This window comes from Myxocyprinus asiaticus, chromosome 41, assembly GCF_019703515.2.
Source record: "Myxocyprinus asiaticus isolate MX2 ecotype Aquarium Trade chromosome 41, UBuf_Myxa_2, whole genome shotgun sequence".
Lineage (NCBI taxonomy): Eukaryota > Metazoa > Chordata > Actinopteri > Cypriniformes > Catostomidae > Myxocyprinus > Myxocyprinus asiaticus.
In genome coordinates this window covers 22504899-22532186 of record NC_059384.1, presented here as the reverse complement: position 1 = coordinate 22532186, position 27288 = coordinate 22504899, and the positions used below count along the sequence as shown (strand labels likewise).

The 27288-nt window shown below is 38.1% G+C and overlaps 3 protein-coding genes across 3 annotated transcripts in view; 1 reads left to right on the top strand and 2 right to left on the bottom strand.

Annotated features, from left to right (window-relative positions):
• The window catches only part of LOC127431689 (sickle tail protein homolog), a 179472-nt gene extending 168578 nt beyond the window's left edge, over positions 1–10894 (bottom strand). Inside the window, exon 1 of the mRNA XM_051682208.1 lies at positions 10716–10894. Coding sequence (XP_051538168.1) covers positions 10716–10788 — 73 coding nt within the window. The 5' untranslated portion in view covers positions 10789–10894. The remainder of the gene's footprint in view (positions 1–10715) is intronic.
• A 2955-nt stretch (positions 10895–13849) lies between these two features.
• Positions 13850–16121, bottom strand: LOC127431899 (uncharacterized). Its single transcript, XM_051682531.1, has one exon. The coding sequence runs from the start codon at positions 15664–15666 to the stop codon at positions 14362–14364; it is 1305 nt and encodes a 434-aa protein (XP_051538491.1). The 5' UTR covers positions 15667–16121; the 3' UTR covers positions 13850–14361.
• Positions 16122–19395: 3274 nt separating this feature from the next.
• LOC127432053 (homeobox protein AKR-like) lies at positions 19396–26989 on the top strand. Its single transcript, XM_051682826.1, has 3 exons — positions 19396–19798; positions 21750–21979; positions 25321–26989. Exons 1-3 carry the CDS (start codon positions 19783–19785, stop codon positions 25921–25923), a joined length of 849 nt encoding a protein of 282 aa, XP_051538786.1. The 5' UTR covers positions 19396–19782; the 3' UTR covers positions 25924–26989.
• Positions 26990–27288: the final 299 nt, after the last annotated feature.

The window sequence follows — 27288 nt, the reverse complement described above, 5'->3', positions numbered from 1 at the left end:
TGACCTGACATCTTACAACAAAGTGAAATACAGATGGGTTTCAAAGTGACATATTCATGCAGGCTTGAAAGTCTGAATTGTGTGTGTGTGTGTGTGTGTGTGTGTGTGTGTGTGTGTGTGTGTGTGTGTGTGTGTGTGTGTGTTCAGACTGATCTCCCAGTGAAATCGGAAAGTAGGTTGGCTTTTCTTTAGCTAAAATCAGTCTGTTCTTACCGAAATGCAAAACACTGCCCCCAGTGGCCAAAGCGGTAAGTGCTGGGTGAAATGTCCACAGAGAGGCGCCAATAGCGAGTTGTTTTCAGCTGTACAAGATGTAATACAGTGAAGAGTAATGCATATTTTATCAACTGAACACCCCAACCCCACACCTAAACCTAACTATCAGTGGAGTAAAAATGTAATGTATGGGGAAAAAAATAATCGCACTTGTCACTGATTATATGAACACGATTACTTCCTGGTTTCAATGTGGGATCCAAACCCAGGTGTCCCATGCTGCTGATGCAACACTCTTCTGGTCACGCCACAAGATAAAGTAATCACACTGATGCAAAAATGTCCAATAGGAGCTTTTCATTGAGTTGGCATGATGTGGCCGAGGTTTACTATAACTCTTGGAAACAACATGCCGACTTCCCGAGTGATCATGTTGGTCTCTTTGCATCTCACAAGTGGCTTGCATTGAGAAAAATAGGTGCATTTGCTACACTAAGCATTCTGGCAGTGAGAGAAACAAGAGTGTTGTATCTGAGTTCCTGCTACTAGTGGCATAAATAATAATAATGCATAAAACATTGGTAAATGGGGACAGATGCACTTTTATGTCACGTAGTTTTGGCTCACATACAGAGAGATTTTATGTGTGTGAGATTTATGGCGCAGAGATTTTATGTATAAACTCTGTTCTGTATGAACAAAAATTCTCAATACATATTGTCTAAGGCAAATATTATTAAGATTACAGCTAATCCAAATCACACTATGGCTCAGAGCATGCCAGTGACCATAACAGGCTTCTATACAAGTAGTGTAAATACATTGCTCTATATGCATTTTTTACACATTCACTTAAAACCCCCCAGCACTGGTGTGCTGATTTTTAGCACGGGCAAGCTTGACTCACATTTTATTCAGAAAATTTACTATTTAGTAGCTGCAAGTTGCTACACTGATTTGTGCATTTTTCAGCACATCTTTCTCTCAATGTGTGTGAGTGTGTGGGCATGTGCTTATTTGCACTCCCCTCAAGCCTCAGTTTTATAAGATTTTTAAGTCTGTCTGTCGTTAATGCCATAGAATTGGAGGGAAATGTCTGTGGTCAGGGAAGTAAAACTAAACTTCTCACCGTGAGAACAGTCCCAGCATGTCAGCAAAAATCAGCAGAGAGAAAGAGAAACCTCTCATTTACCTCTGTACTAAAAGTGTGATACATACCTTCCTGACCATTGGAATGAGAGGAGAGAAACAGAAATCTGCAGCCTAACAGCTTGAGACAATGGCCATGATTTGCATCAAGGTACAAGCTGCTGTGCTGGTGTTATTTTAGATGGAGGGATTTAAGAGCTCTTGCAAGCAGAGCAGTAAATCTGCACAAAAACAGCTGCTTGTGTTGTCTGAGGAAATCCTTCTGTTCTTCACATACAAACCAGCAAGTACTTCTCTTCAGCTTATCTGAATTCTGTCTTTCTAATTTCCAATTTTGTCTTAAAGGGATAGTTCACCCAAAAATGTAAACTGTCATCATTTACTCATTCTCATGTTGTTCCAAACAATGTATGACATTCCTTCTTCTGTGGAACATTAAGCGCAAATAAGATTTAAGAGCTATGGTGGAATGCAAGATTTTCAGTGAATAACGACTTAAATTTGGGCCTGTTCCTCACTCAAAGTTATTGTATGGCTTCAGAAGACTTGGAATATGACACACAAGTCACATGGTTACTTTTAAAGACAACTTTGGGTGCTTTTTTAGCTTTAAATTGAGTCACTATCAACTGCTATTGTATGGAAATCAGTGATCGCAACATTCTTTTCTGTCTCTTATTGTGTTCTTTATAAGAAAGAAAGTTACATATGGACTACTTTTATGATTCTTTTTGTCCTTTCTGTTGGTCAACAGCCCCTGGTCTCTGTCTGCTTTTGTTGTATGGGAAAAAAGCAGCGTAGAAAGTCTTGCTAACGTTTCGCTTTGGTTTTCCATGGATGGAAGAAAGTCATTCAGGTTTGAAAAAACATGAGGGTGAGTAAATGATGACAGAATTTCATTTTTGGATGAACTATCCCTTTAAATGGACTAAGCTCTGTACTGTTTCATCTCCTCCCTCCTCTACTCTTTACTTCTGTTCTGCTTGTCCTTTCCCTCCTAGCTGCAACCTAGTCTTGTAGAATAAACGTTATTCTAACTACATTTTTGCAAACTGAGTTTTACGTGCCACGTTCTTAGTTTCACCGCAGCTTACAACTGTGTGTTTTATTCACTTTCACACAAATCACAACTACAACGGTTTTTCCTGTTTGTGCATTCTTCATCTTCACATGGATTTCCCAGCACCTCGCATTTGTCCTCCCATTACCTCCATCTCATTAACAGCAACATGATATATAGGGACATTCTCGGTGACTTATCAAAGCGAAAGCGCGCTTCATAAAATATTGCCACTGTACATAATTTAGATACTGCTGGGAAGGGTGAAAAACTGGCAAATATTCATGGTAAATATAAAAAATATAGAGATAAGGTAGAGTGAATTTGAGTTGAGAATGTCTCTCCGCTTGTTATTTTGCAGATCTGGTTTCATGTGATGGTAGGAGGTCATGTGTGAAAGGTGAAAGGTTGGATTCGGTCTGTGGGTCAGTTTACCCTCCGCCGGGGGTGATATTGACATAACAAGTGTCTGGATTCTTAAAGAGAACATAGTGTCCTCCACACACACACACACACACACACACAGACTGAAGGCTTATCTCCATGAGTAAGTGGATAATGTTGGTGCCCATGCTGTGAAAGTGTTTTTAACACCACATGATCCCATACTGTAAGAGCCAATCAAATGCCACTCTCATAGGGGTTACCACCTCCAACACACACACATACACGCTTACTTAGCTATCTAAATGGGGACCATAGACTTACTGTTATATAAAGCTAATTACAATCACCTGGATTGAGGTGAGTCACTACACCACCATGTGGACCTAGAGCACACTGGGAATTGGGCATGCCAAATAAAAAAAATAAAAAAATAAAAATTTCAAAAAGAATGTCCCCAAAAGGTAGGTTTTGTCAGATTTATCTCACTTTTGGAGAACATTTTATCCCCAAATTATAGCTAAGTACATACACAAATATGAATATGACACTATAAATGTTTATATAAATATAAATACACTATAAATTGAATTTCTTTTCATTTTTGATCTTTAGAAGCTGAAAGTCAAGTGCCTTAAAATCAAATAATCACTTGTACTTATAATGTATTGGAAAGGCATGGCAAAGCATAGGCAGTTTTGGCTCCCTGTCTGTATATAGCAGCTTAAGCATGAGATTCCACTCAAGGTCAAAGATCCCCGCATGGGCAAAACTATAAAGAAAAAGGGGGGAGGAGGGAGAGAATGGAGATAAGAGAGAATGAGGTAAGCCGCTGTCTATGTACCCTGATACTTTGATTGGTGGGGTTATTTGAACACCCCCTTCCTGAAGTTTCAAGACAAACTCCCATTTGATATTTAGCTGTCCTCGAGAGATGCAAAGAGAGAGGGGAGGAGGGCGAGAAGGGATGGAATGAGTGGGTGTTTGGACAGTGGGTCGGCAGGTTTGGAGTTCTCTCCCCTTTTCCGTTTGGAGAAACCTGATACCTTCCAATACTGTAGCTGCATCAACATCTAAAGATGAGTGGCATCCCAAAGCATGACCCTGGGGTGACCCTCAGTTCAACTGTAAAGTGTGTGTAGATGAGTCTGGGAGATTCTCATCGGTTGTTGTCTTTACTACACAACTCCTCCTAGTAACCCAAACCAGAGAAAAAAGAGTTTGCTCTTTCAAAGCTCAGGAGACTTTTAAATTCTAAGCTTCATTTAAGCATCAACTTTGTCTAGGATGTTTCTCCTAAAATACCATAGGAGAAATAAAACATTTTTCATTAAAATTTCATTTAGCAGACTTTGATATTTGAAGCCACTTACAAATAAAGAATACAACCACATAAACAACTCACAACAGTGCCAGGAGAAGTGGTACAATACAAAGTTTCAAAATTGCACAGAAAAGTACTAGATTAGGCAAGCACAGTGATGAAAATGAGATACAGTGAAAAATAGCAAAAGAATAGTTTAAGAAGTATTGTTTTTTTCTGGAATGATTTAGTGCATTACCTTTTATGCATTTATTTAGTCAAGTGCTCACAGAAGAGTTTCTTTAGATGTTTCATGAAGGTAGCAATGGACTCTATTAGAGTACGGTTGTAGAAACAATGACACAGTTGTTGACATACAGTAAGAGTATACAGCTATAAAATTAATGTTGATAGCATAGCCCAGATCATGTGAACTTGGAGGGATTTGGTGAGAAATTAGTCAACCTGGTCTCATAGTGAAAACGTGACTATATATGTATTTTTGATAAACTTTGTTATACGTGTCTCCAGGTACAATTCCCTGCAGTTTCCAGGTGAAATGAACACGAAGTGCTACAAAGACTGTGTGTTTTATTCACTTTCACTCATATCATGACTTCAATGGCTGATTATGACTTTATAAACACTTATTTTTCCCTCTATTACTCAGACCCTGCTATGTTATGATATCGACACACTTTTGAATAATTATACATTTTAACGCTTGTATTACAGATACCACCTACATATATAAACTTATTCCAATCTGTCTAGTTTGCGTGGTAGCACACCTCATAGAGTGCTGGACTTTAGACTAGGAGGACCACGGTTCAAAACCAGACAAGAACTCAAGCTGACATGTGACAGAACAGAGACATAGAAGTGACACGAATTGATGTGGCTGCTTCAGAAAATGTGTTTTCATTTAGTTTCTGCATTTTAAAACACTATCGGTTAAGGTTAGGTGTTGGTTAAAGGGAAGGATGTCTGTTTTGTTAAACCCTCATTTCTCTTTTCGGACACTATCGGTTAAGGTTAGGTGTTGGTTAAAGGGAAGGATGACTGTTTTGTTAAACCCTCATTTCTCTTTTCGGACACTATTGGTTAAGTTTAGGGTAAAGTTTTTAGGGAGGTATGTTTTATTAAAACATCCATCTAAAATTCACATTAAAAACCTCGTCTGATTACAACCTCATTTCGCTCGGTTTTGGCGCCCCCTGCTGGACATTTTACTTGAAATTTAAAGAGCATGTAATTTCAGTTTTGCAAAAAAGTTGCAAAGCTCACATAAATTTCATGAGACCATGCTGAAATTAGTTTATATTGAAATCTCTGACTTTTGTTGGCAGATTTTGGTATCTTTGCAAATCTGAGTACTGTTTGACATTGTTGAGATCTCTTTTGAAACTCTAGAGGAGACAGAATATTCTGAAAAGCAAGACACTTCTGAAAAAAGTCTCTTTCTGTTCTCCGTTTAATATATTAAGACATTAAATAGATATTAAAAAGATCTCATTTGTAATTTTTCTTTCCTGTAGGTTATTCCAGAGTGCTGCACATTACCCTCTCCCTATATCCCTTGATGTTTCTGTTACATTTTCTCCTTTTTCTCTCTTACTCTCCCCCTTTTTTTCCTAATCAGCAATGTGTTTGACATACATTGACTTTAGCAAAGATGGCCCCTATATGGCACACACACACACACACACACACACACACACACACACAAACACACACTAGCATGTGCTGAGCTAATGCCACTCTAAGGGATTTGTCAGGTCTGGCAGTTCTCCACTGTGTCGACTTTCACGTGGTGTGTCAACTGCTCTGTCACCATGGAGATTCAGTATTTTTCTGCGCTGTCATCCAGAGATGTGCATCTGTACCAGAGCTTGCATTTCTCTACTTCACACACATGCAGCCATGCATTCCTCTAGGATCTCTCTCTATCATTGTATTGGGCTGGACTGATGAGCCAGAAAATTAAACCCAGTCCTCATGTATTTCAAATCCAGAGTAACTGTAAAGCACCACTGTGGAGAGCATCACATGGTCGTGCATGGCATCTGCATCCAATTAGAGCTTTACATGAAGATAATCCCCAAAACCCCCAGCATCACTGTCATGACCATTCAGCCAATCACAAATGACCTTATCTGCCTCCTTAAAATACATTTAGTAGCTATTTTGAAATAAACAAAATCAAAGGCAGGAAGAACTGCATTTGGTCGGAGCTGTGGTGCTGCAGTTATTGCCCAGGCTCCTGATACTGAGTCTAATTATTTTAATATGTTCCTTAAATCACTTATAATATTAGTAAAGCTTTTTGCACAAAAAAAGTAATATATTTGTAAAACATGATCACTTTCCACCCTCATTCTGAACCTCTGTCAGAAACACCAAAACTGGAGGTGGGGCTATGGGTGATTAAAGGTAAAGTAAGTGATAATAGGCTCATTTGAGATAGAGCAGAACCGATCACCGGTAATCACCAGCAGGTGCATGCTGGTTAGAAATCTGTCTGACTTGCTGTGATGTCTTGATGACATATGTCAAAAAATGTCCCGCTATAGCAAGGTGGCCGCAGTTGTAGCAGGCAGGCGGCGCAGTTGCTTTTTCCGAGCTGTGCGAACTGCAAGCACGATGGGAAATGACTGGCTGATGACACTTAATGCTCATTGGCTTAAACAATTGTGATGTTTCGTTCTCTTTTCAAATGTTTGATTTTTTTTATCTCTTATATCATGTTTTATGTGTATAAATTATATGTGCATATTCCCAACACTCTGACAGTGCAATCTCTTTATGGGATTTGTGATTGGTATTATATTTCTGAAATATCTATAATACATGTCTCTATTAAACTAAAAACGGATGGAAAGACACGTTTTATAGGGGGAATTAAATAACAGGTACACTGAATGTCTTTTTCATCATATTTATTTTCATTTAAAAGCAACAGAATTTAAATTGCATCCACTTTATTAACAACAAAGCACATGAACATGAATCACGCGATATCTGCCTTTGATCTCTTAGTGACTGATCTACTACGAGAAGTGAGAACACTCCGACTTGACAGCATGTATTTCACTCCTCCCCTGCCTGCACCCGCCTACTCTGGTCTACTTTCAAGGCGAGGTGTTTGGCATCTCAAACGAGCCTAATGTGTTGTTGTGGAGTTGGTCAGATGCAAATGTCTACCACAGTGTGACATCAGTGTGGATGAGAACGTGTCGTTTTGGCAGCTTGGTTTCAACAAATGCTCTTTTTGCTGTGAGGAGAAGTTTTGAGTTCTGAAACTTACAGTATGTTTTTGTAGTACAATGAACATATATGTCAAAAGATCAAGGAAAAAAGGCAGCAAGCGCAAATCTAGCTGTACAGACGTGCAGCTACAAAGGCAACAAACCACACTAACAGGCTGTAGACAGCTCTCAAGATGAAGATTAAAAACAATTTTAATCAATTGACAGCCCTAATATTTTACTAATCATACGCCCTAACATCAACCTAATCGTTAGTGGAGTAAAAATGGAATCGTAGAGGGAAAATGCAATCATGATTGCTTATGTGACTGCAATTACTTCCTGGTTTCCATGGGACCAGAAAGAGATTTCAGGTTACTGGAAATTTCTGTATCAACATGTCGATTTCCCATGTGATCATGTTGCCTGGCTTTTTTTTTATTTAACCAGACATTTAATGTATCAGAAAAGCTATGTAGTAATGATAATAAAGATAAATCTGACATACTGTGTTCCACATACTCTCGTTGACATTTTGAGCAAGCGAGAAGACATAACAACTCCCAAGAAACAGAGGGAGACCAAGGACATTTTTGCTCCTCCTCAAAATATTCCAGGTTAAGCAATACTTTTTGAGTGTGCAGCAATGACTTAACAGTGACAAGTAGAAACCTGAATAGAACACAGTGCTCTAAATCTAAATTGCCATTTTGTAATACATAACCACTCTTTAATCTTAAAAGCTTCAGCTTCTTAACATACTGGGCCAACCACAGTGATGCTGAGTGGAGAACCTTTTCATTTTTGGGTATTGTATATTGTCAGTAAGTCTTATCTAAATTCTAGTGCACCAATACTGTTAAGCATTTGATAGAGTTGATTCAATATGTCCATTTTGCCAAAACAGGCCTGGCTTGCAGAGTACACAAAACTAAAATACTAAAATACACAAAACCTTCAAGTACCCAGTCTGTAGTCTTCGTTCGTGTTTTTCTAACAGCCTGTAACTATCTGAGCAGCACTACAGTCCTGAAAGACACTTCCTGTCCTTAAGATTGTGTATCAATTGAACTGATCCAAACAGTGAAACCTTACTACAGTCACTCTGGATTTCAGTGAATGAAACTTGCCGTTTTGGATCCAGCAGTGTTGAATAGACTGCTATTGTTCATATGTGGGTGGTGGCTGTGTTTCCCTCTGGTTTGCACTCAGAGAGAAAGTGAAAGAGAGGGAATGAGAAAGAACTTTTTAATATCACAGCTCTGGCTAATATGATATTACTTTTGTCAATCTCTCTTCCCTCCTCTACTATACCAGAACTCTCCTCAGTCTTCATGGGAAAGGACTTATCCATGGGAGAGGCCTTACCCATCCAAACAGTGTATAGAATTAATTTTATCTTAATGAATTTGTCTCATCAAGTAATTTTGTATGTTCTGATTAGAAAGAGGCATGAAGCAAACATGAAAGTGTCTTTCAGTACTACATGAACTTGAGTTAATGCAGAGAGACATTATAAGGGGAAACAATTAACTCAATTCTTGCAATTTTTGTGCAAATAAAGCAAAATGTAAATGTCTACATCTAACTTCTTATCCAAGAAACTATAGTGCATTTTGGGTCTTCTGACTGTGATGTTTCTCTCTAAGAGGATGTTGTTTATATCCCTGTCAAAAAATCCTAAAAGACTGTACAGGATTGCTAATGGAATTTCTATCCTAACTTGCACACATTCCGATCTTAATGGGATCGAAAAAGTATCTGCTAAAAATCAAAATAAGATCCTACTGGATAAACTGAAAGTTTGAAGAAGAAAAAAATAAACCGAAAAATAGGAATTTTAATTTCAGTTTATCCAGTAGGATCATATTTTATTCTTAGAGGATTCTTATAAGAATCCAATAAGGATCCTTTAGGATTGGTTCCAAATTATGTTAGAATCCTGTACATTTTAGGATTTTTTGACCAGGGATTTCAATGAATAGTTCACCATAAAATGATTGATAGCCTCAGTCACCATTCACTTTGAGTGCATCTTTTTTCGTACAATGAAAGTGAATGTTTACTTACAGGGATATTTCACCCAAAAATGAAAATTCTATCATCATTTACTCACCATAATGCCATCCTAGATGTGTATGACTTTCTTCTGAAGAACACAAACAAAGAGTTTTAGAAGAATATCTCACCTCTGTAGGTCCTTACAATGCAAGTGAATGGTGACCAGCAATTTGAAGGTCCAAAAAGCAGATAAAAGTAATCAATACGACTACAGTGGTTAAATCCATGTCTTCAAAATGTTAAGTGTGTGTAAGAAGCAGATTCATATTAAAGCCATTTTTACTATAAATCTCCACTTTCACTTTCACATCTGAGAGTCACATGTAGTGCCTGTTTAGTTTCATTTTCATATCTGAAAGTGAAAGTGGAGATTTATAGTAAAAATGACTTAAATATCGATCTGTTTCTCCCCCACACCTATCAAATAATTTTTGAAGATATGGATTTAAACACTGGAGTCTTATGGATTAATTTTATGCTGCTTTTATCTGCTTTTTGGACCTTCAAATTTCTGGCCACCATTCACTTGCATTGTATGGACCTACAGAGCTAATATATATATATATATATATATATATATATATATATATATATATATATATATATATATATATTCTTCTAAAAATATTTGTGTTCTGCAGAAGAAAGAAAGTCATACACATCTGGGATGGCATGAGGGTGAATAAATAATGAGATAATTTTATTTTGGGGTGAACAATCCCTTTAACATCTGCTTTTTGTCTTCCACACAGGAAAGAATGTAACTCGGGTTTGGAACAACATGAGGAGTAAATAAATCAATGAAATGACAGAATTGTCCTTTTCTTTCTTGGGAACTATCCATTCAAGGAGTTTATTTAGCACATTTGGCGAAGTTTCCTATTTGTAACTGTACTTTCTATATAATATAATGTCATAGAAAATGTCTTTAATGTAGTTATTACATCGGCATAACTCAAACAATGACTTAAATTTCATTCCGTTTTTTAAGTTTAGCCAATAAAATTGTTCTAAGATATAAAATAACTGTTGTAAGTTATCTGATAGGCCAAGTATCAATTTTATTCAGCACAGGGCTACCGCTGTAAGTGAAAGTGCACATCAGCAAAGATTAAAATCAATAAACTTAAAACTCATGAGGCTGTGCGTGAAGCCCAAGTGTGCTGCATCACTCGTTCTTCCAGTGTGAGCTGATTCTGAACGTGTCAATGATTCTCAAAAATGTTGTCTAGGTAGACAGCTCTCTCGGTTTAGAGGCACAACCTGAGGACCTAGAAACATTTATAAATCTTACTGTTAGTTTTCGGGCTCCCTCTGCGCTCGCTGGTGGAAGGAAGATCCGCGAACTGAACCCGGTGTCCGGGCATCTTCACCTCTCCAGACCGCTCAACTCTTCCCGATAATATCCGCAAAACTTTCGCTTATTTCTCTCAGCCGTCCAACGAAGAACACATGGAGCTCTTCTTCGGTATATGCGCTTTGGATGTATGACCAAAGGACACAAACTTCCTTTATGAGAGAGGAGAGTGGGAGCGAGGGATAGACAGAGGGAGGGAGAGAAAGCGAGGGGGTTTTATGCCCAAAAGTAAATAAATATATAAGAAGGGAACTTAAAAGTCCACATGACTGCAGAATTACGTCATTGCAATTTAAATAAGATTGTTCTGTAGGATAAATTTTTGACTATTTTGAATCCTACGTATTCAAAATCATATGTTAATCATGGGTTTTCATGAAAATAATTCTTCGACTCTAATCCCATACTTAAACACATGATGTTGAATTTCACTATAGCCTATAGCACAGGATTTGACCTTGGCCAGTGACATTACCTTCAGAATAACAGTTTTCAAATGTGCATTGTTGCCTTAGTCGACGTATAAGCTTTTAAAAATATATTGGTTAATTTGTTAGGCTGATTGAAAACTACATCGAAGCATTCACTTACAATATCATAGCATAATGAACACACACTTTCTCTTTCTCTCTCACTAACACATTTGCACTGTCATGTGTCGTAGACTCGAGGAGGTTCATTTGTGCGTCCTGTCGCATTATCCATACGATGCACTATGTTGGCATTCGCTAAAAGAGCTGCATGATTCTGAAGAACTGTACCTAAGTCTTTCACTGTACTCAACCATAACTCAGGCTTATGCTGACATCTAGTGGCTAACACTGGAACAACCACAAAACCATTCTCTGACAACAGCAACTTATTTCAAAGGGCCATCTTGGGGATAAAAGCCTTAAATGAATAGCTCACCCAAAAATAAAAATTCTCTCATCATTTACTCACCCTCATGCCATCTCAGATGTGTATGACTTTCTTTCTTCTGCTGAACACAAACAAATATTTTTAGAAGAATATATCCCATACAAGCAATCCAATTGATTTGGGGTGATAACAGGGAACATTGCAACTCCTTTTGCACTGTACATCTTGCCATTGCAGTCTCTTAGCACAATCATGATTTCAAGCTTGATTACACTTCCTAGCGCTTAACACATGAGGAAGTGTAATCTAGTTTGAAATCATGATCGTCAAAAAGACTGCAGATGACAAGATTTATAGGTTAAAATGAGTTACATTTTGGTCTGTTCTCAACCAAAACAGGTTGGATCGCTTCAGAAGACATGGATTAAACCATTGGAGTCTTATGGATTAATTTTATGCTGCATTTATATGCTTTTTGGAACTTCAAAGTTCTGGTCACCATTCACTTGCATTGTATGGATCTACAGAGCTGAGATATTCTTCTAAAAATCTTCTTTTCTGTTCAGCAAAAGAAAGAAAGTTATACACATCTGGGATGGCACAAGGGTGAGTAAATGATGAGAGAATTTTCATTTTCGGGTGAAATATCTCTTTATATTTTCCATCCAATGCCCCTATTACTAACCCCTGATCTGTTTCATTACTGAGACACTACACACACTGTGCATTGCTTGGCAAGAAGAATTACTCATTTGTTCTGATTATCTGTTTAAATTACACAGACACTAATGTTATTCCAATCTAAATGGGAAAACCTATGGTATCCACCACCATAAACAAATAGCTTCTTACATGTATAAAAAGTAAATACAATGATTATTTATTGTGGAATAGACTCTGAAATGAGCTGATAAAACAGACAAGAATATGATAACAATCAAAATTATAAATTTACATTATGAAAATGTATGATTTCACACTAGGATTTAGGTGGTCCTTGCTCAAATTTCACAAGATTTTTTTTTTTTTTTTTTTTTTTTTTTTACTTTGTGGTTGTACAGTCTGCAGTGGAAAATTTAGTGTAAATTTATCTGAAATCAACCTGACGCCAACCTGGACTCAGCACAGTCATTACCTCTGCTTTGACCTTTAGATGAACACTTCAGGTTATACGGCTAAGTCTTATATGTATGTAGAGTATATTTTACTTAATGTATAAATATAAGACAAACTGCAGTTATCATTGGCAGAGATCAGGTGGAAAATTGGTGAATTTGTTTCAGAAATATATAAAATATTAGTCTGTTGTATGGATCAATAGTAAAGGTTCCTGTTTCCGATTTCAGGAGTTTTGGGCTCATATGTTGCTCTGACAAGATTGCAACATTCAAAAAAATTTTTTACCAATTAAATAGTTTTAAAGAAATCTGAGAAATGACTTAGGAGTAACATATACAGCTGTTTGTTTTTTTTATCAATGCAACATTATACATAGATCATCCTCTGCTAAACATACTTACACAAAATCTTACCATAATAACTCATCGCAAACTACAGTTATTGTACTTTGCAGAAAACTTTGGCCCTGACCAGCTTTTTGTGAAGTGCACGCCACATAAGGCATCATTAGGATATGTTAATCTGTTATTTTATAATAGTGCCTGTGTTGTTGTACTTTGCCATTAGGTCATATGAGCAGCTGAGCTTCATCATCTGTTTGTAATACCAGATTGTGTTGCTCTATTTACAATAGTGAAGAGTGATCTTGTTCAAGGAAAACTTTAAAGACCACTGTCCACTCCTTATAGTGGAACTACTTTAAATAGTTAACCACACTGAGGTCAGTCCTCAGAGTGGTCTATGAGAACATCATTAATGAACGCTTGTAAATACACTCCCAAACGACACTGATAATCCTCTCGTTCTTATACTTCCATGTAACTTTTTCACCATATGGGTGCAAGTCTGTAAAGATCAACACTTGTATAGCCATGTTTTGGGAATAGAAAACTTCTTGAACACTTTTACAGGTGTTACAACCAGATGTCCAATATTCTTGTTGTTCTTTATACATTAGCACTGTGCATTCTAGTGCATTTACAGTTGTTAAGGACTAATAGGAAAACTACAATTTACATAAACTTTTCCATACTTATTCTTTTGAGAGATCTGATGATGTAAATAAACATTAAACATTTTCAAATTGCTTCAAAATGTTTATTCCAAAATATATCTTTTGCAAAATAGATTTTAGGCACTTGAAAATGAGAAATTCATCATTTAGTATAACACAACAGTCCAGTTAAAAGACAGCAGGGGTGGGGGGGGACACAAAAAATGACAAGAGCATGGTGGTAATGTTTAAGTGCTACACATTCCATTTTAGTAAATAAAGAGTCCCGCACAACAGATTGCAGAATAAATCAGAACATTGTACAGAATTTTTTTTTACCAGAATTAAAATCACATAGACATACATGCAATCAAAGCTAAAACAAAAATAATAAAAATAATAAATTCGCTCAGACCCACACAATCCTTATTTATTTACACATCACACCACAAATCATCCTGTGCACTGCACTTCAACAGATAAAATAAACACACACAAGGATAGAAATGTAATAAATTAAGGCAAGTTTTCATCACACAAGGAATAAAAGTGCAATCTGTTTGGAAACATCAGAATGAGATACAGAACTCCCAGGTATCTTCTCCAATCTCAGTGCAGGCCATTCTGCTCAATGTACATTTTGGATAGGGATGCCGCCATGGACTTGGCCAACTCCTCATCTCTTTTGCGCTGTACCTGGGTGTGACGGCACCAGGCGTCATACTCCGGGTTGGGCTGACAGCTGTCCAGCAGCACATCATAATGACCATTACTGAGCCAGCTCAACCATACAGATGGTTTAGACAAGTCCTCTTCTCCCAAATAGTGCACCATGGTTGATACTGTTGGGCTTTCCACACTACCCCCAGTGGTTAGGTAGATATTCACATTCAGCATCTGACTCATGGCCAAAAGCTCCGGATATCCAGCCCATGCACCGTCCTGCGCTGCATTGATCAGAAACTCCCCAATATCTCCTTCGATGATGGGGTTGAACTCATCCAGGTGGTCGGCAATGTGATGTATGGTTTGCTCTCTCAGCTCTTTGTGCATTGACTGGCCCCCATAAGCAGCCTTGGAAACAGCCCGGTACAGGCAGTTCCCATCTGGGATGATGTGAAAGCGGTATTTCTGCCTATCGTGCAGGTATTTATTCTGTTTATCCACTTCGGCCAGGTAACGGGTCACCTTGTTGTCAATGTCACTTATGTTGGATGTTGCAGTAGGCTCCTGAAGGATACACAGCTCAAAGACCGGCTCCTCTGTAGGTTCGCTGTCATTTTTGGCAATTTCTTGCCTTTTCTGGTGAAGTTGTTCTTTGAGGGGCAAAATACCTTCAGATGAGTCAGATTCAAAAGTTCTAGGGTTTGTGACATCGTTTTGTACACAAGGCTCCACTCTCCTCTCACGAACTCTATAATTGTCTTGGTCAAAAAACCTATGACAGTTTATAGAATTTTTCTTACATATCTCATCATCGCTCTTAAAAACGTCTCTTGTGCAATCTAAATCCAAGCTGGAATGGTCATCTCCATTGACTGCGTAAGAAACTGGGCGGTAGTGTGTTTCCAGATGTCTACGGTTCGTCCGTGGCTCCTTCACGATGTGAATTGGCACCGATCTCTCCACACCATCGGGTCGTGTGATGATAATCTCGGCAGTAGATGTATAGAAAACCGGCCTCATCGAGGTGGCCTCATAACATGTAAGAGCAGGCATCTTCGCGTCGGTCTGTTCCCCCCGAAGCAAATATTCCGTGTTTGCTTCTGTGGCGCTTCCGTTAACGGTGTTACCGTCCGCCTCCAACGAACTCGAACTTGTCGCTGTTGAGTTATTGGCAACACTAGTGACAGTTACCGAAACTTTTCGAGAGGAGCCGGGGTAGTGTGTTAACGCGCTGCTGTACAAGTGCATATTCAACGTCCTCCCTTTATACAATACGCCTTGCGCTTCGTTGTTACCGAACGATGACAACACAGTCTAAAAATACACTTTGTCATCAATAGCAGTGAATGTGCAGGGCGCGTTTCCATGGATCCTCGTTCCCCGCTGCCACAGAGGGTTCCAGCCCCATTTAATTGCGTCAGCCCCAAAGCAACCCTATTTTTAGAGCGAGCAATGGTAACCGGACCCCCAGCTCTCTGAATCTCGGTCCGAGGAGACGACCCGCAGCCCGCGGGAATGCGAGATATGTTATGTGTCACTGGTGCTCTCGGTGTTTCTCTCGCTTCTGTCCGTGTTTACGCTACAGAGCGCGTCAGGGCGGCGTCTCTAGATTGGAATGCGTAAAGCTTGCCAAGAGCCCGCGGGTTCCCATAAAGCTCTGCAAACCTAACTGCCTCTCAACAGCGAGGAAGTCCCGCCTCACTTGAAACTTCATTGGTCCCACTTGATAAAGAATTGGCTATAAATTGCCTTAAGCATATTAGGGACTTTCTTGGAAATTTACATCAAACCAAAACTACAGTCCAATCCAACAATCCAATCCATTCCAAAGTTTGTTTGTCTTTTCATAAAGGAAAAGCAAAGATTTTGAATGAGGTATCTTTCATCTCTTTTTTCCTATTTAAAGCTTGCAACTCCCTTTTAATGACTGTTGACAAATTGCTGCACACAACTTTGCTAATCCACTGAACTCAAAGTTTCTATATATTATGACTCATGACCTCATCCCTCATGACATCATATTCTGCAAAGAGAGTCTTCACTCCTTTAACTGCACCTGTTGTGTGAGTTTGGCCATGTGAATTTCAGTTTGTCATTAATGGTTTATGCGTCAGTGACAAAAGGTTGTCTGAGGTGATAAAATGAGTAATCTTTTTAAAATCTAGTTTAAAACGCATGCGCAATCTTTGTGTCCAGTTGGGTTTTTATACATTTTGGGGAAAGAAAAAAAAACATTTATAGCATTTTATATATATATATATATAAAATGTGGTGTAACCATCAATTAAAAGGTTAACATACCTTCTTGTACCATGAATATATTCATTAACTTAAAATGTGTTCTAACATTTTCATCAAGGTATAAAAAAATATTGTTTACAAAAATATCATGAACTGTTGAGTCAAGTTTTCTTAGGGCATATGACCTGAAAAAATATGCCTTTTCATAAAAATGTCAAATATATATATATATATATATATATATATATATATATATATATATATATATATGTATATGTATATATGTGTGTGTGTGTGTGTGTGTGTGTGTATATATATATATATATATATATATATATATATATATATATATATATATATATATATATAATTAAACTTCACACAGGTTTAAAGGGTCTAAATGGGTCCTCTCTGTTGTTTTCCTCCTTTTTTTGTTCAACAATATAGCAACCTACATGTTGGTTCCAGCAAATGACATTGATTTAGTGGACAAAAGCCTTTCAAATATATATATATATATATATATATATATATATATATATATATATATATATATATGTATGTATATATATACATGGGTGTATTTTTTAATAACGGAATAAATCTGAAAAAAAAAATAGCGTTACGTCATTGACCCTCACGTGTTTGTGATGTGGTGATTCCATCTATCTATCTATCTATCTATCTATCTATCTATTTACAGATGATTACAGACTAAGTGATGTCACTGGTCAGATCATGGTTAAATCGAAGGTCAGCTCAATCCAAATGGGTTTAAATAGCTTTCACATAAGTGTCACGCATAGTTCTGCTGTGTTTTGTTTCACTGTGGTGACATATGTCTCCAAAAACCAAACTGGAAGTTGATATCTCCCTTTATGCGTGTGTTACTGAAAGGAAATATGTCTTGCTAGTACACCCTCTCAACGAAATAATTGAGTTAGCTACATTTAAATAAATGCTTAGCAATTAAGTCGACAAATAACAGGGTAAAATAACAGTGTAATTACTTTAAAAATACATTTAAAACACTTTATATTGTCGTTATGTATAGGCAATGCTAATTTATTTAACATGTTTTTATTTATTTATTTGTTGTATTTTTTTTTATTATTATTATTAAAAAAAAATTGGGGGGGGGGGGGGGGGGTTATCGCTGCAAACAACTGAATTCAAATGTATCGACGGTGCCATCGTTTTATCTGTCAGATGCATCAGAGCATCATTAGCTCTGCACCACAAGGTGTCAGCCTCATACTTCAAAGACGCTTTTTGTGTATCCGTTTGCCCCTTACGCAAATCAACACAAGAGGGCGCAATTGGTCCCAATTATCGGATAACAAAACCATCTATTTCACTGCTTTTATAAAAATCTGACACAATCCCAAGCGAGCTGTCTCACGGTTTATGAGAAATCGCGAATCATCACGTCATCCCACATTCAGTCAGTCAGTCTAACGACATTGCCTCATCAAGTTTTGATTACGTTTCTATGACACGGACGACAGAGTCTGCAATGTTAACATTTGTTATAATTAACAATTGTTGTATATATTAACAGCTGTTTGCGAGTAGCTTATACAATCATAATAACAAATTTAAAAAATAAATAAAATAAAATAAAAAGTCACCTGTACTCTTATCAATAGATTAGAATTAAGGTCAGCCAGGTATGACGCACGCCCGCCGTTGAAAAGTCAACGACCTGACCTATATCTACCAACTCCAAACAGCTTTCTAAAAGGCGGTAAGCCTTTTACCGTCACCATGTGCCTCGGTGTTTTGTCAAGTAGAGCAAGCTTGCTTTTGAAGGTTTTTTCTACACTGTATCATTATACCTGTGCGTAATGAACACACTAACAGTTTAGCCCTATTTAATGCAGAAATACAAACCGTACTGGTGCGCCTAATTGGAATTGCACCAGATAAATGTAGGGCTCTATACGCAAGAGAGATAATCAGCGTTAAGGATTCTGAGACTGCTGTGATTTGAATTAGGGACGCATCACCAGGACAGCTGAAGAAACAAGCGATTCTTGCTTTACAACCAAAGCCCCATCATATAATCCCAACGGTCAACTGCGTATCACGTATCACGCAGCGCTGCGCCAACAGGAAGCATCACGCACAGGATACAAATGGAGCTGTGGCGCTCTCGTTTGCACTAGCATCATGGACATCTGTCACCTGAAATAAATGCCGCATTGCACCTGATAACACATCTTAGATTACTGCAACATTTACGCCGTCTTGTAAACACGTCCACATCGAACATGTTTTTGACAGTTGCGACGCGTTTTTAGACGTCTTGTCAAGTAAAAAATGAACGTCAACTTTTAAAAACGCGTCTAGAGACATCTGCGTTATATTTATTGCGTTGCGTCTAGCTTTTCTTTCTTTTTTCTTTTTTTTTAGAGCATAAACGAATTCGGACTGAATGGCCCCTATGACCAAAACATCATACTCTGAAACAATGCCACAACCAGAAAATATGAATAACTGGTTTGGAGTACGGCACCTAACATATGTATGCTGATGTAAGCAGTCCCAAATATATCCCTGCCATGTGTCTGCCTCTTGGTAATGTTAACCTACATTCATAATAAACCAGCTTCCTGTATCTCTGCCGCAGTCATTAAAGAGAAACGTGCAGGAACTAAATTCAATTCAACGAGCCAAACGCGTCTTCATAAACACATCCCGCGCACTAGATCGTTCTCTACACATGTTTAAGATTCGGGTCGATTTGTCAAAACCTCGTTTCTGTCTCTTTTTGTCCGTTTTATGTAGGTCTGATGTCAGATTTTTCCCTCTTGCCCTCAGAGGGGGAGGATCTAACAGCGTTGAGTCACGCAGCTGTCAAAGATAGCTGTCACCCAGTTTCCACATCAAACACACACACTGAATGAGAGACGCACAGCCTGTCTCAGGTACCCCGACAATGTGTTGCGTCTCCGACAAATGAAAAACGCGCTCCGCGGTTATTCTTCGACGAAAGAAATACCAGCGATACTTCGCAACAATCTGGAATAATACATTTCTGTGACTGAAGCGAGGAGGAACCGACGCTTTGGAAATAAATTCGACCTCGTTGCCAACGTGAAAAGGGGAATTTTGACGGACATGAAGACCAAAAAGGGTATGTATCACCTCGATATGTGCGATAGTGCTGAATATGTTATACTTGTAAAGGTGTAGTGTCCGATTGTAACGGCTGGATGAAACTTGTCGATGATGGTTGAAAGAAAAGCCCTTTTCTCCATGTCTGGCATTGCCTGCTATTGTTTTCCGCTGCAGACAAAACAGCCTTTTCTCACCATGTGCTGGCGGGCTGTCACATCGAGTCGTTTGGCTTAATTAACATGCTTCTTTTTAATTCACCAAAAAAAAAAAAAAAAAAAAAAACGTTCTGTAATTTTGTACAAACATGCTAAAAGTAAGGCTAGTCATGTTTATTTTAGATTTTGAGAGGTTGTTGTTCCATGAATGGAACTAATTAGACCCCCCACAAGTTAAATACTCTCAAATGTAACTATTTTCAGGTTTACTGTGCAAGTCTAGGGGCTAGTTTTATAACTGGGGTATAAAAATACCTTCATGTAACAGTTGAACTCCCTGGCTTGGGAAAATGTCCAGTCTCTCCGAGTTTCTCTCAACACTAACTCTGAAGTTTTGTTGGGAATGTAAGGGGGAAACTTTCCAAGTGCATTCTTTTTTAAACTTACTGCTACTTTGTAACTTACGTAACGGTTGCTCGCCAGAACACCGTGCCGCGTTCTAAAATGTGCAACAATGTAACATTAATTCCTGACCTGCTTTTGTGAAGTTTGTGTATTTCGCGCCGCTTCCTCGAGGCGACGCTTTCACATTCTCTCCGACCTCGTGTTTCAGCACACAATAGAGCCCGAGCTATTCCCTACTCTCAAGTCAATATTTCTCACATATACATGACTTTTAACAGTGCGGAGTGCAGTATCAACCCCTTATCTTTCACTTAACGCGATTTTACGTGTTTTAATCTGAGGAAAAGTCGAGAAAAAAAAACTGAGTTTGAAATGTCCCCCAACCGACATTCTTTTGTTTGGTCTTGAGATTTGCAACAGGTTCCCCTCCCCCTCTTCCTCATGTAGGCCGACGCAAAATTACTCCTTCACAAGCTGAATCATTTTCTCATGTAACTTCATATATAGTACGTGTATATGATTTCATCCTTTTCGTTCTGTGTGTGAAGTGAACTGTCCCTTGTGGTTGGTTCGCACACACTCGAGCAGAATTTGGGCAAAGTTTTGTTTCACATAGAGTGGTCATGAGAAGTCTCCAACATTTTGAATGTAACTTTGAGGACATAGGGAAAACTAACTGGTATCATTGACAATCTAACATGTTTATGATCCAGACAAAAGTGTTAGATTACATTTGATCAAGTCATATGCAATAAATATTACAGAAACCTTCCAAAGTGGGAAAAAACATTTTACATACACTATTAAGTACATTTTCAAAACAAACTCTTTTGACTATTTGAATAGATGTTTTAGTATGTAAATGTGTATACAGTATTTACAGTACTCATAAGGGCACGTTAAAACATTGACACAGTTTAGAGTCTTTGTGACGCCTCCAGTCCAACCATGAATCACATGGCTTTGCTTGACAGCAGGGATGTGACACATCAGCTGCCACACACACACTTATGCATGCATATAAACGACCACTCTGTTGTGTAGAATTTAGCATTTGGCAGTTTGGAGGCAGACACTGTGTGTGTGTGTGTGTGTGTGTGAGAGAGAGAGAGAGAGAGAGAGAGAGCAGGGGGAGGAAGGGTTTAGGGTCCTCAGCAGGGGGGGGTTGATGTTTGACTGGGGTGTCTTTTGTCCTCCTCCACACACATGGGCACTTGATTCCCAGCTAACTTGTTCCTTAAAACACATTTATTCACTGTTACAAACAAATTTCTCATACACTAACCCAACCTTGTACATTTTTAAATTTCCCCATCCTACTTTGTGTTGCTAAAAAAAAAAAAATGCACACTAAATACTGCATACTTCATGGTTTTAATTCGCAATGTTTGTCTTGTGTGACTACAGGTGTGCTGGTGTTGTCTGGCAGTGAGACAGAAGATGAAGACAGTTTGGACGTGCCTCTGGACCTCTCTTCAAACGGAGGAGTGTCTGGGAAGAGGAAGAGGAGAGGAAACTTGCCCAAAGAGTCGGTACAGATACTACGGGACTGGCTCTACCAACACCGCTACAATGCCTATCCATCAGAGCAGGAAAAGGCCCTGCTCTCCAAGCAGACCCACCTCTCCACACTACAGGTACTGAACAGTTGAAAAAAATGGGACAGATAGATAGATAGATAGGAGTGCATTAGCAGTACAAAAACGTACCATATATAATACAATAAATACAATTAAATTATAAATGTATAGCTATATCTATTTACACTTTACAATCTAAAAGTCTACTCCATAAACATGATACACAATATAAACTGTATGCATTACAATAAATAGACAAAGTTAGATGAATAACCATTAGAAAAGTAAAAAAGAAAACATAATATGCACAGTGTGCACCAAATTATTTATTGGACGTGTTATATTGTACAAAGGATGTTCCAAACGTAAGTTTGGGAGGAGCTGGTTCATCTTGACCTGCCAATCATATCCCAAGTATATATTAGTGGCTGCTTCCCTCACACCTGAGACGATTCTTCTGGCATCCCTCCACCTCCCCATCTCCATTTTTATATTTTATAATGCCTAAACCAATTATTTCAAAATTGTCTTTCTATGTTTTGCTTTAGTCAGATAGTCCAGGATGGGGATCTCAGAGCTCAATCCCAGTCCTGTGCTCGAACTTCACCGTTATGGATGGCACGCCAAATAAGCTTACCTTAATGCGCTCCAGGACTATAAGAACCAGTGAACTCGTGAATTAATGTGTAATATGTACCTGTATAATTTCACCCAGAATATTCATAAATGCCAGCATCAGAAGGAATTTAAGGGATAGTTCACCCAAAAATTAAAACTGTCATCATTTACTCAACCTAATGTTGTTCCACACCCACATGACTTTCTTTTCACTGTGGAAGACAAAAGGAGATGTCATGAAGGCAGAATGACATTCTCTGTCACCGTTAACTTACATAAAGAGACCAACATTCTTCAAAATGATGACAACATTTTCATTTTGGAATGAACTATCTCTTTAATTGTTAAATTTAATTCAAAGATGAACACTGCTACTTGTTTCAATGACCAAAAACAATTTAATTTTTACAAAGTAATACTTCGGAGAAGGTCTCAAAGTTTCTCACGACTGCTGTTTCTGTCAAGAATGCAGAGGGGAATTTTTCAGTTTTCTACTTTGTTGATCAGTAATCTATTTATATGCTTCACAGGAGAGCAGTTAGCTATCATCAATGTCACTGACGTGTGAAGGAAACCGAACGGCTCAATGTCATAACTAGCAGAGAGCCAGAAAATATGTGGCAGAGAATGAAAGAGTCAGCTCTTTTTTGCTAGCGCGACTGTGTTTAAGATCAGACGTTCTGTTCCTGCTGGGTTTTAGCGTCATATAAACAACACTTCCTGTGAGTGCAGTCAATGGAGAGAATTCCTGTGATCAAATGAGTGAATAACTGTTTTGAGTCATCTGAGATGTGGCCACAGAGAGAGACACAGGGAGAGAGAGACTTGCTCAGACACTGAGCCAGGAATTTCCCCTGCGCTCAGCCAGCTGTCTCACTAACAATAGGGAGACACAATGCACACACATTAACATAGTGAAGACTACCAGGCTCAGGCAGACCGTTGGATACACAATACAGACCCATTACCCAGAGAGCCATAGTGGATTCTGAAGTGACTCACTGGTAGACAATACTGGAACATTACCATACTAAGGATCTTGAAAACGGCTCTCTTTAGATACTTGGAAAGAAAGAAAAGTTAGAACTTTTTAAGTTGTTTCATTATGACATAGTAACATGATAGAAGCGTGTCTATGGGTAAAATAGGTCAACATCAGAATAGATTTTTAAAGGGATAGTTGTTTCAACCCCATATGTCTTTCTTTTCTCCATGGAACACAAAAGAAGATGTCTGGTAGTGTGTTGGTAGCATTCACTTTCATTGCATATTTTTTTTCCATACAATGAAAGAATGGGGATTGAGGCTATCATACAGGTTTGGATCAACAGGAGTGTTGTGTTGTATCGGGTGTACTAAGTTTAAATATTACCTGCTGAAAGTCTGAAAATATAGATGTATGGAAATCTTGTGGTTTAGAAATGTTCGTAAATTCATAACAATTATTTTAAGGTCCGAAAGCACAGAGCACCAAAGAAGATCAAATCGAAAATTTGATTTTAGATTTGTTTGCCTGTTGCTTTAATTTGAATGTAAACCATCAGATTCCTGTTGTGTGAGGTCTACTTTGACTAAAAAAGCCATTAAAATTAAATTGTTGATATAGACTAACGGTGTTAACAGTCGGCCATTAACATGGTGCAGTAATTGGTCTTTTTTTGAGAGATGCACACTGAAGTCAAGCATTTACATGTGTTTCAGTGTCTGTATTTTTTTTCTTTGTCTTATTTAAATGTTTTAAATTGCCCAAAATGTTAGATTTGCATTAGAGTAAGCTCTCAGACCCCTTCAGGTAAGACCTAGCAGAGCCGTGAAAGATACAAAGCTATTAGCATGATTAAAGTCTAAAGCCCTTAGGCCCAACAAAGAGAGCAAACCGAGGGATAAAGGTGAACTGTCCCAGAGAGAAATCCTCACCACCAAGAGATTCCTGGTTGGACATGTTAAGTGCCAGCTCAGCCTTTTAAAAGAGGAAAAATTAAAATAGAATCTGTCAGAATGCTGTCACATGTTAACTCATGTTGTCTCATGAATTCCCATTTTAAACTTAAACAAGACAGCTTAAAGAAGGAAAAGGCATAAACAGAATAAATTTGGTTTAAAGGAACATAGGCTTTGAACTTTCAGAAAAGTTAGTGATAGAATTTAAGTTTATTTTCCCCATTACATTTTTTTACATTTGGTTGATAAATCGATTTTTTTTTCTGTCTGAATTTTTCTTCTTTGTCTTGTTTAAATGTTTTTAAATAAAAAATATTTTTTTATTTTGCTGATTTAAACAATATCAAAACAAATATTTTACCAATATTTTACAATTAAAATATCATTTGGATAAAGAAAATAAAGCCTACATTCAGGGCTATAAAGATTTTTGCCATAGTACGATTATTTACAGGACTGTTTAGCACATTAAATATATATATTAATTTCCCCATATATATATATAATGTTTTTATTAAAAAATATATTAAACTATTTTTTTTATTATTATTAAAATCTTTGAAAATGAAAGGCATTACCAAAGGAGTACTAACATTATATATAGATGCTTAATCTTTTTTTTCCACATTGCAATAATGAGAATTAGGGGTAAAACTTGCACAACTGTTATGAAAATAATGTCACAATGTAGAAAAAATACTGTATAATTTCTGATTTGTTGCTTTTGATTTTGGAGTAAAATAGGACCAGGACATTTTCTTGACAGGTTTCGAGAGAATCACCTTTTGTAAGTTAAAGAGCATTGTGATTTATAATATTTTTTGCTCTCCTCTCCACAGGTGTGTAACTGGTTTATAAATGCTCGGCGGCGACTACTTCCTGAGATGCTCCGGAAAGACGGCAAAGACCCTAACCAGTTCACAATCTCCCGACGTGGCAGTAAGGGTGGCGAGATGCTCAGCGACAACTCCCAGTCCCCCAAACATGGCCTGCTCGCTAACGGAGAAGACCGCAGCGCCTATGAGCCTGGCTCACCTCACCCAACCAGCAATTCCCCCATCTCTAATGGTTACCCCAAAAAGGCCCTGTCCCCCAAATCACCCCCCTCACCTGGAACTGTATTACCCAGACCCTCTGTCATCTGCCACACCACCATCTCCGCAGCCACACAAGGAATCGTCACGACAAACCAAGTGCCGGGTCTGGGTGTCGAGGGAGCCACAGAGCTGCCGGTCACAGAGGCAGCGGCCCTTTTTGGGTGTCATGGGAGCATTGGGGTGAGCGGAGAGGGGAATGTCAGCCCTCAGAGCGGCCTGTTCAACACCCCACCGCCCACCCCACCCGACCTCACCCAGGACTTCAGTGGTTTCCAGTTGCTGGTTGATGTGGCGCTGAAGAGGGCTGCAGAAATGGAGCTGCAGGCAAAACAGCTCCTCGCCTGAAGACGGGTGGAGGACAGAATAGATGAATAGATGGATGAAAGAGCTTCATCTATGTTTCTTTCTAGCTCCCTCTATCTCTTGCCCCCCTAAAACTCCAAACTCCACAGTGAGTTAAAAAAAACTTGACTGAGCAACAGAAAGCAAACAAGCATGGCCTGATCATTTCTATTTTTGGTAAATGTAAATCAAATTGATGAGGATTCCTTTATGTAAAGCATTTCAAGGTGCCTTGGCAGTCAATTCTTTTTTTATATTCCATTTATATGTAAATACATATGTATCTTTTTGTTTTGTACATGGGACCAAAACCAAACACAGTAAAACAACTTCCTGTCTTTCCCTTACTGGAGAAGACAAGCGCTTCTCCGCATTCCTCATGAGTCTTTCTTTCTCGTTTTCAGAGATTCAGCTCTATGATTGTCGATTTCGCCTCATTTTTTAGAAAACATGTATTGTTTATTCTGCCTCATTCTTTTTTGCACAAAACGGCAGGTCATCTCAGTATCTTATCAACTCTAGCTTACTATCCAACAGACTTTAATCACTACTGCACTGGGTCATTCTGTGTCTCAAAGATGTTCAGTTGTTATATTGTTTTTGTTGTAAAGTTTCAAATGCTGTCTTTAGTATGTTTATTTTTTTCCTTACATTTCTATTGATGGATTTTCAGATGTAGCAGAACTATAGACTGAGATTTCCTCTGAATACTAAGTGTAGAAACGGCCAGTGAATGTGCCCACATGCTTCCCAACCCTACCCCTTAACACACACACACACAAACACACTTTGGACAAGTGAGCTGGAAGAATGAACACTACATGAATTGTATTAAAGCCTGTTTTTCTGTTTTGGTTTATCAAGTTGAGACCACAGGATAAATGGAAAGAATGGTTTTATGTCACCAAATATATTCATTTAAAGGTTTTGGGACCTTAGAACAGCGCATTTACAGTAGCCAATGTGACATGATGCCCAATTATGTGACTTCTCCTTACTGTGCAATGTATGTGGCAAATAGGGGTCACATGGTGTTTAAATAAAGTTTTGTTTTCTACAAAAAAAGAGCCTCCATCTTTTCACTTCCACAACTGATTTTATTTTTTTCATTTGATTAATGATCATGTTTACATCCACAACATTAACAGATCAAGGTCCACATTCTGGTTAAGCTTTTATTCCAAACAAGACATTTAGATAGTTGCTTTTTTAATTTATTATGCTGCTTTTAGTAATTTTGGACAATTATTCAATCTCATTAATTCTCATTCATGTCCTATCAATAACACATTAAAGTGTACAAATATAGGCCATGACCAGTGTTGGGTAAATTAATAAAAAATAGTAATCCACAACAAATTATTAATT

Excerpts from the sequence above, each read along its gene's own strand:
- LOC127432053 (XM_051682826.1), top strand. Across the intron at positions 21,980-25,320 it reads CCCACCTCTCCACACTACAG|GTGTGTAACTGGTTTATAAA; the intron begins GTACTGAACAGT and ends TCCTCTCCACAG.
- LOC127431899 (XM_051682531.1), bottom strand. The coding sequence starts at position 15,666 with ATGCACTTGTACAGCAGCGCGTTAACACACTACCCCGGCTCCTCTCGA.